At 48.6% G+C, this 10,000-nt stretch overlaps 1 protein-coding gene across 1 annotated transcript in view; it reads left to right on the top strand.

Annotated features, from left to right (window-relative positions):
* Window positions 1-10,000, top strand: part of LOC123487958 (slit homolog 2 protein-like) — a gene marked incomplete at its 3' end in the record, with an annotated part of 22,564 nt that overhangs the window by 254 nt on the left and 12,310 nt on the right. The window contains exons 2-3 of the mRNA XM_045218957.1: window positions 8,057-8,128; window positions 8,431-8,502. Of these exons, the coding sequence (XP_045074892.1) occupies window positions 8,483-8,502 (20 nt within the window). The remainder of the gene's footprint in view (window positions 1-8,056; window positions 8,129-8,430; window positions 8,503-10,000) is intronic.

Genomic DNA, 10,000 nt, shown 5'->3' with positions numbered 1-10,000 from the left:
GAGGGATTCTACAGACAGTGGAAGGAGGTTACTGTTTATAAACTCAGCAAAAAACAAGAAACGTCCTCTCACTGTGAACTGCATTTATTTTCAGCAAACTTAACATGTGTAAATATTTGTATGAACATAACAAGATTCAACAACTGAGACATAAATTGAACAAGTTCCACAGACATGTGACTAACAGAAATTGAATAATGTGTCCCTGAACAAAGAGGGGGTCAAAATCAAAAGTAACAGTCAGTATCTGGTGTGGCCACCAGCTGCATTAAGTACTGCAGTGCATCTCCTTCTCATGGACTGCACCAGATTTGCCAGTTCTTGCTGTGAGATGTTACCCCACTCTTCCACCAAGGCAGCTGCAAGTTCCCGGACATTTCTGGGGGGAATGGCCCTAGCCCTCACCCTCCGCTACAACAGGTCCCAGACGTGCTCAATGGGATTGAGATCCAGTCTCTTCGCTGGCCATGGCAGAACACTGACATTCCTGTCTTGCAGGAAATCACGCACAGAACGAGCAGTATGGCTGGTGGCATCGTGATGCTGGAGGGTCATGTCAGGATGAGACTGCAGGAAGGGTACCACATGAGGGAGGAGGATGTCTTCCCTGTAACGCACAGCGTTGAGATTGCCTGCAATGACAACAAGCTCAGTCCGATGATGCTGTGACACACCGCCCCAGACCATGACGGACCCTCCACCTCCAAATCGATCCCGCTCCAGAGTACAGGCCTCGGTGTAACCCTCATTCCTTCGACGATAAACGCGAATCCGACCATCACCCCTGGTGAGACAAAACCGTGACTCGTCGGTGAAGAACACTTTTTGCCAGTCCTGTCTGGTCCAGCGACGGTGGGTTTGTGCCCATATGCGACGTTGTTGCCGGTGATGTCTGGTGGTGAGGACCTGCCTTACAACAGGCCTACAAGCCCTCAGTCCAGCCTCTCTCAGCCTATTGCGGACAGTCTGAGCACTGATGGAGGGATTGTGCGTTCCTGGTGTAACTCGGGCAGGTGTACCTGTCCCGCAGGTGTGATGTTCGGATGTACCGATCCTGTGCAGGTGTTGTTACACGTGGTCTGCCACTGCGAGGACGATCAGCTGTCCGTCCTGTCTCCCTGTAGCGCTGTCTTAGGCGTCTCACAGTACGGACATTGCAATTTATTGCCCTGGCCACATCTGCAGTCCTCATGCCTCCTTGCAGCATGCCTAAGGCACGTTCACGCAGATGAGCAGGGACCCTGGGCATCTTTCTTTTGGTGTTTTTCAGAGTCAGTAGAAAGGCCTCTTTAGTGTCCTAAGTTTTCATAACTGTAACCTTAATTGCCTACCGTCTGTAAGCTGTCAGTGTCTTAACGACCGTTCCACAGGTGCATGTTCATTAATTGTTTATGGTTCATTGAACAAGCATGGGAAACAGTGTTTAAATCCTTTACAATGAAGATCTGTGAAGTTATTTGGATTTGTATGAATTATCTTTGAAAGACAGGGTCCTGAAAAAGGGACGTTTCTTTTTTTGTTGAGTTTACAATGACAATGTCACGGTTTACTAAGCCAGAACCCAGAAGCAGACCAGGACAAGGTGAGTTGAAACGAAGGTGAGTATTTATTTAACAGATTCAAAAAACGATGTAGAATATTCCAGGGGACAGAGCGGACGGCGGAGATGAGTTGGTGGAGGTGCAGTGGTAGATCCAAGAATGGCTCGGCAGCCGCCGACAACCAGGCAGGGGTTGGGTGAAGGTTCCGGGAGATTGATGTTTATGGCTAACGATCCGGCAGGGAATGGATGTCAGGTCAGGGCTTAAGAAGGGTGATGATCAGGACCAGGTGTGCAGACCGCTGATGAGATGCAGGTGCGGTTAATCGGGAGATCTCCCGCCTAGCAACGTCGCCCGGCAACCAGGCCGGGGAGCGTTCACGAACCCTCAGGAAACTGGAGATTCCGAGCAGAAAAATGGCAACACAGGCAGGAACCGACTCAGGATGCAGGGTTCATGACAGTACCCCCCCTCCGACGAACGCCACCGGGCGGACTACCCGGAGCGCCAGGATGGAGGCGGTAGAAGTCACGAAGGAGGTCAGCATCCAGGATCTGGCGCCGAGGAATCCAACTCCTCTCTTCAGGACCATACCCTTCCCAGTCCACGAGATACGGGAAACCCCGGCCCCGCCGTCTGGAATCCATAATGCGACGCACCGTGTAGGCAGGACCACCTCCGATCATCCGAGGGGGAGGAGGGGGAGGCGGAGGGGGTAACAGAGGACTGAGGAGAACAGGCTTGAGGCAGGAGACATGAAAGGTGGGATGGACTCTGAGCGTTCTAGGTAACTTGAGTCGAACCGCCACAGGATTGATCACCTTCTCCACCACAAACGGACCAATGAACTTCGGTGACAGTTTCTTAGACTCAGTCCGCAGAGGAAGATCCCGTGTGGCCAACCAGACCCTATCTCCGATGGTATAGGTGGGGGCGGGAATCCGGCGACGATTCGCCTGGAGCTGATACCGGTCAGAAACTCTAAGGAGGCCCTTTCTGGCCCGACGCCAGGTCCGGTGGCAACGACGAATGTGGGCCTGAACAGAGGGCACTGAGAGATCCTTCTCCTGAGAAGGAAACAAGGGAGGTTGGTAGCCATACAGGCACTGGAAGGGAGACATCCCAGTGGCAGATGTAGGGAGAGTATTGTGGGCATACTCAACCCAAGGCAACTGAGAGACCCAGGAGGTGGGGTTGGAGGAGACAAGGCAGCGCAGCGTGGATTCCATCTTCTGGTTGGCTCTCTCCGCCTGACCATTAGATTGGGGGTGAAAACCAGATGTGAGACTGACTGTAGCTCCAATGGCCAAACAGAAAGACTTCCAGACAGCAGAGGTAAACTGAGGGCCACGGTCGGAAACTATGTCACTGGGCAACCCGTGGACCCTGAAAACCTCCCTAACCAGGATCTCGGACGTCTCAGAGGCCGAGGAAGCTTGGAAATGGGCACAAAGTGGGCGAACTTGCTGAATCTGTCCACGATAGTCAGAATGACCGTGTTCCCCTCAGAAGAGGGCAACCCAGTGACAAAGTCCAGGGGCCAGATGCGACCATGGTCGCCGGGGAATAGGGAGGGGGGTGAAGTAGTCCAGAGCTGGGCCGGTTGGCACTCTTATTCTGCGCACACACTGGACAGGCAGCAACAAACCTCCGAGTATCTTCTCCCATGGCCGGCCACCAAAATCGTCTGCGAAGTAACGCCATCGTCCGGGCCACGCCAGGGTGACAAGCCATCTTGCTGGCGTGGGACCATTGGAGGACAGCAGAACGAACCGACTCAGGCACAAACAAACGACCGGGTGGACCGTTACCGGGACCGGGCTGTGTCCGAAGGGCCGCCATAACCTCCTCCTCAATCCTCCACATAACTGCTCCCACGACACAGTTCCGGGAAGAATCGTCTCGGTCTTGGCCCCACTCTCCTCCGTCTTGGAGAACATCCGGGACAAAGCGTCCGCCTTGCCGTTCTTAGACCCAGGTCGGAACGTCAGGGAAAAATTAAAGCATCCGAAAAACAAAGCCCACCTGGCCTGACGGGAGTTGAGACGTCTAGCCGATTGCACGTAAGCAAGATTCTTGTGGTCGGTCCAGACAATAAACGGTTGCTCCGCCCCTCCAACCAGTGGCGCCACTCCTCCAAGGCAAGCTTCACCGCGAGAAGCTCCCGGTTACCCACATCGTAGTTCCTCTCCGCAGACGAAAGACGACGAGAGTAGTAGGCGCAGGGATGGAGTTTCCCGTCAGTGGAGCATCGCTGGGACAGGATGGCGCCAACCCCCCACATCAGACGCATCCACTTCCACGACGAACTGACGGGCCGTGTCAGGTTGAGAGAGAATCGGTGCGTTGGTGAATCGCCTCTTCAAATCCAGGAACGCTCGGTCCGCCTCAGGGTTCCAACTGAAGGTCCTGGTACTGGAAGTCAGGGCAGTTAAAGGAGCGGCCACACGGCTGTAATCCCGGATGAATCTGCGATAGAAATTCGCAAACCCCAGAAACCTCTGGAGCTGCAATCTCGTGACCGGGCTGGGCCCATTCCAGAACCGCCCTAACCTTCTCCTGGTCCATCCTGATCTCTCCCCTGGAGATGATGTACCCGAGGAAGGATGTAGTGTGGGCGTGAAATTCGCACTTCTCGGCCTTCACGAACAGGCGATTCTCCAACAATCGCTGCAGAACCTGCCTGACATGCTGGACGTGGCTGGAAGGTTCCTTCGAGAAGATAAGAATGTCATCCAGGTAAACAAACACAAAGAGACCGATCATATCTCTCAGGACGTCATTCACCATACTCTGGAACACTGCTGGAGCATTGGTCAGTCCAAACGGCATCACCTGATACCTCGAGTGACCCATCGGTGTATTGAAACCCGTCAACCACTCGTCCCCCTCTCTGATCCGGACCAGGTGATACGCATTGCGTAGGTCTAGCTTGGTGAACACGGTAGCACCCTGTAAGGAGTCGAAGGCAGAGCTCATCAAGGGCAGGGGATACTTGTTCTTGACCGTGATATCATTCAACCCCCCGATAATCAATACACGGTCGAAGAGAGCCATCCTTCTTACCCACAAAGAAGAATCCTGCCCCAGGGGTGATGATGAGGGACGAATGAGACCAGCCGCTAGGGACTCCTTGATGTAGGTCTCCAAAGCCTCACGTTCAGGTCGGGAGATACTGTATAACCTTCCCTTGGGGTAGACAGCTCCAGGGAACAGGTTGATGGCACAGTCATATGGTCGGTGGGGAGGGAGTGACAGAGCCTTCTGCTTACTGAACACTTCCCCCAAATCGTGATATGTCTCGGGAACCAGGGACAAATCTGGGGGTTTAGCCTCAATCACCTGACTGGGAACCGAATGGGAACAGGCAGTCTTGAGGCAGTTAGCATGACACTCAAGGCTCCAACTCGTTACCTTGCCAGTCACCCAATCGAACGTGGGATTGTGTTCCTTCAGCCAGGGGTATCCAAGGACCAGAGGAACATGGGAAGAAGGCAGAATGAAGAATGAGATCACCTCAGAATGATTCCCTGACAACAGCATCTTAACCGGTTCAGTCCTCATCGTGATACGTGCCAGACTACTGCCGTTCAGAGTGGTAGCTTCAATGGCTTCCGGTAATCGCTCCTTGGAAAGCCCCAGCTGTTCCACCACTTCGGCATCAATAAAGCTTCCATCGGCACCTGAATCGACGAAAGCGTTAATCGCTAGACTCTGATTCCTGTTCATGAGGGTAGCCGGAAACGGGTCTGACAGAGGTATTGAGAGGTTGAAACTGGCTCGCTAAAAGTCCTCCCAACTTTAGCGAGCCGAGCAGTTTGACGACCGCCGGGAACAAGTGGACGGGCCCCATTGCTTCTCCCTCCTTCTCTCTCGAACTCGATTATCCACCCGAATAGACAAGGCTACCAAGCTGTCCAGGTCACTAGGCTCCGGATAGGAGATCAACTCATCCTTGAGCTGCTCCGACAGACCCTGGTAGAAGGCCGCTTGCAGAGACTCCTCATTCCACCCACTCTCCACAGCCAAAGTCCTGAACTCGATCACGAAGTCGGCAACGCTGCGAGTTCCTTGGCGAAGCGAAAACAGGCGCCTAGCTGCGTCCATACCTCGGACGGGATGGTCAAATAGCTTCCTCATCTCAGCCGTGAACTCCTGGTATGAGGCCATGCAGGTGTCCTGTTGTTCCCAAACGGCTGAAGCCCACTCCAGAGCTCGACCACGCAGCAACTAAATGACAAAGGCTATCCTAGCCTTGTCTGTGGCATAAGAGTGGGGCTGTAGATCGAACACTAATCCACACTGCATAAGGAAAGAACGGCATCTTCCCAACTCCCCCTCATATTTATCAGGCGTCGGAACCTTGGGCTCACGGAAGGGCACAGCTCCAGAAGCGGCAGGCGAGATGGGTGAAACCGGTCGTGGATTCTCCACCGGCAAACTGAGCTGAGCCTGGATCTTCGTCAGATTGGTAGAAAAGTTCAGAACGGACAAAGCTATCTCCTGTAGCGCCGTGCTATGTTGTCCCAACATCTTCTCCTGATGGGTAAAGGCATGGCGAACAGAGTCCAGGTCCGCTGGGTTCATTTCTGGCCGGATCGTTCTGTCACGGTTTACTAAGCCAGAACCCAGAAGCAGACCAGGACAAGGTGAGTTGAAACGAAGGTTGACAAGGTGAGTTGAAACCAGGCCGGGAGCGTTCACAAACCCTCAGGAAACTGGAGATTCCGAGCAGAAAAATGGCAACACAGGCAGGAACCGACTCAGGATGCAGGGTTCATGACAGACAATCATGAGGGAGAGAGAGAGAGAGAGAGAGAGAGAGAGAGAGAGAGAGAGAGAGAGAGAGAGAGAGAGAGAGAGAGAGAGAGAGAGAGAGAGAGAGAGAGAGAGAGAGAGAGAGAGAGAGAGAGAGAGAGAGAGAGAGAGAGAGAGAGAGAGAGAGAGAGAGAGAGAGAGATAGAGAGAGAGGGTGAGAGGACGAGATGGGAAGAGAGAGAGAAAATGAAAGCGAGGGAGAGAAGGGAAGAAAGAGAGGTGAGTCTCCATGTTCTAGCATTAATAAAGATGTCATTAGTTAAATGAAGAGGCTGAGTCTCTATGTTCTAGCGTTAATAAAGATGTCATTGGTTAAATGAAGAGGCTGAGTCTCTATGTTCTAGCGTTAATAAAGATGTCATTGGTTAAATGAAGAGGTGAGTCTCCATGTTCTAGCGTTAATAAAGATGTCATTGGTTAAATGAAGAGGTGAGTCTCCATGTTCTAGCATTAATAAAGATGTCATTGGTTAAATGAAGAGGCTGAGTCTCCATGTTCTAGCGTTAATAAAGATGTCATTGGTTAAATGAAGAGGTGAGTTTCCACTGGTGGTCTGGTCTACTGGATGAATATTCAGCCTCACACTCTCTCTATGCTGCTACACACTCACTCACACACACACACACACACACACACACACACACACACACACACACACACACACACACACACACACTCATCCGTTATGTGCATCAATATTTCAGTGTGTTAAATGTCAGCAGCCTGCTGGTTCTCCTCTTCAATACAAAACACTGTGGTTTAGGAGAGGGTGTGTGTGTGTGTGTGTGTGTGTGTGTGTGTGTGTGTGTGTGTGTGTGTGTGTGTGTTTGATGTTCTCTGGTATAGTTCTGGTAATTAACAGTAATTGTAGGGTAGCTGGTAGTTACAGTAATGAAATGTTGTGCCAGTATTGTAAAGGTGGAAAGGGGACAGTAAGTCATTCACTGTGTGGAGCTGTGTGTGACAGGAATGATTTACTGTCCCAATGTCTTAATGGAATTATATCTGCAAAGGACTGCTGAGAGGGGGAGGGAGGAAGGGAGAGAGAGGGGGAGGAAGAGAAAGACACAGAGAGAGAGAGAGAGAGAGAGAGAGAGAGAGAGAGAGAGAGAGAGAGAGAGAGAGAGAGAGAGAGAGAGAGAGAGAGAGAGAGAGAGAGAGAGAGAGAGAGAGAGAGAGAGAGAGAGAGAGACAGAGAGAGAGAGAGAGAGAGAGAGAGAGAGAGAGAGAGAGAGAGAGAGAGAGAGAGAGAGAGAGAGAGAGAGAGAGAGAGAGAGAGAGAGAGAGAGAGAGAGAGAGAGCGAGAGAGAGAGAGAGAGAGCGAGAGAGAGAGAGAGCGAGAGAGCGAGAGACGAGAGAGCGAGGGAAGACAGATTGAAGAGAGAAGAAAGAGAGAGGAGGAAGACGCATCAGAGGAGGAGAGGAAGATGGATTGTGAGGAGAAGAGATAGGTAGTTTGTGTGAGTAAACAGAGAGGGAATATTACTTCAATCCTGGATGGGATGAATCCTACAGATGTTACTGCTGGGAACACGGTTGGTTCAGCTTTCTATAATACTCCTCAATATTCTTCCCCTCTCTCCTCCATCTCCATCTCTCATCTCTATATTATTTTCTACCGCTTTCTTTCCTCTGTGTGTGTGTGTGTGTGTGTGTGTGTGTGTGTGTTTTTGTGTGTTTTTTTTGTGTGTGAGCAGCCAGCTGGATTATAACCAGATCAGCTGTATAGAGGACGGAGCGTTCAGAGCTCTACGTGACCTGGAAGTACTGTGAGTAACCTCTGACCCTTAACCTCTGACACCTCCACATCCACCAAGAGACACTTCCTGTAGATCTGCCTTTTACATCCATACGTTTGTTCTGCTTGTGGATTAAACGCTCCCTCTTTATTCAAGTCTCTCTCTCTCTCTCTCTCTCTCTCTCTCTCTCTCCCCCTCTCTCTCTCTCTCTCTCTCTCTCTCTCTCTCTCTCTCTCTCTCCCCTCTCTCTCTCTCTCTCTCTCTCTCTCTCTCTCTCTCTTCTCTATCCCCTTCTCTCTACCCCCTCTCTCTCTCTCTCTCTCTCTCTACAGAACTCTGAACAACAACAATATAAGTCGTCTGTCGGTGGCTAGCTTCAACCACATGCCCAAACTGAGGACCTTGTGAGTAGTTTATATTATGGACCATTTACACTAGTCTACCATGAGTAGTTTTATTATGGACTATTTACACTAGTCTACCATGAGTAGTTTTATTATGGACTATTGACACTAGTCTGCCAGAGTAGTTTTATTATGGACTATTTACACTAGTCTACCATGAGTAGTTTTATTATGGACTATTTACACTGGTCTACCATGAGTAGTTTTATTATGGACTATTTACACTAGTCTGCCATGAGTAGTTTTATTATGGACTATTTACACTAGTCTGCCATAGTAGTTTTATTATGGACTATTTACACTAGTCTGCCATGGTAGTTTTATTATGGACTATTTACACTAGTCTACCATGAGTAGTTTTATTATGGACTATTTACACTAGTCTACCATGAGTAGTTTTATTATGGACTATTTACACTAGTCTACCATGAGTAGTTTTATTATGGACTATTTACACTAGTCTGCCATAGTAGTTTTATTATGGACTATTTACACTAGTCTACCATGAGTAGTTTTATTATGGACTATTTACACTAGTCTGTCAGTAGTTTTATTATGGACTATTTACACTAGTCTACCATGAGTAGTTTTATTATGGACTATTTACACTAGTCTGTCAGTAGTTTTATTATGGACTATTTACACTAGTCTACCATGAGTAGTTTTATTATGGACTATTTACACTAGTCTACCATGAGTAGTTTTATTATGGACTATTGACACTAGTCTACCATGAGTAGTTTTATTATGGACTATTTACACTAGTCTACCATGAGTAGTTTTATTATGGACTATTTACACTAGTCTGCCATGTAGTTTTATTATGGACTATTTACACTAGTCTACCATGAGTAGTTTTATTATGGACTATTTACACTAGTCTGTCAGTAGTTTTATTATGGACTATTTACACTAGTCTACCATGAGTAGTTTTATTATGGACTATTTACACTAGTCTGTCAGTAGTTTTATTATGGACTATTTACACTAGTCTACCATGAGTAGTTTTATTATGGACTATTTACACTAGTCTACCATGAGTAGTTTTATTATGGACTATTTACACTAGTCTACCATGAGTAGTTTTATTATGGACTATTTACACTAGTCTACCATGAGTAGTTTTATTATGGACTATTTACACTAGTCTACCATGAGTAGTTTTATTATGTCCTATTGACACTAGTCTACCATGAGTAGTTTTATTATGGACTATTTACACTAGTCTACCATGAGTAGTTTTATTATGGACTATTTACACTAGTCTACCATGAGTAGTTTTATTATGGACTATTTACACTAGTCTGTCAGTAGTTTTATTATGGACTATTGACACTAGTCTGTCAGTAGTTTTATTATGGGCTATTTACACTAGTCTACCATGAGTAGTTTTATTATGGACTATTGACACTAGTCTGTCAGTAGTTTTATTATGGGCTATTTACACTAGTCTACCATGAGTAGTTTTATTATGGACTATTTACACTAGTCTACCATG

This window comes from Coregonus clupeaformis, unplaced genomic scaffold (genome assembly GCF_020615455.1).
Source record: "Coregonus clupeaformis isolate EN_2021a unplaced genomic scaffold, ASM2061545v1 scaf1931, whole genome shotgun sequence".
Taxonomy (NCBI): domain Eukaryota; kingdom Metazoa; phylum Chordata; class Actinopteri; order Salmoniformes; family Salmonidae; genus Coregonus; species Coregonus clupeaformis.
Note: the sequence above shows the minus strand (reverse complement) of the source record. Positions and strands in the feature narration are given on the sequence as shown.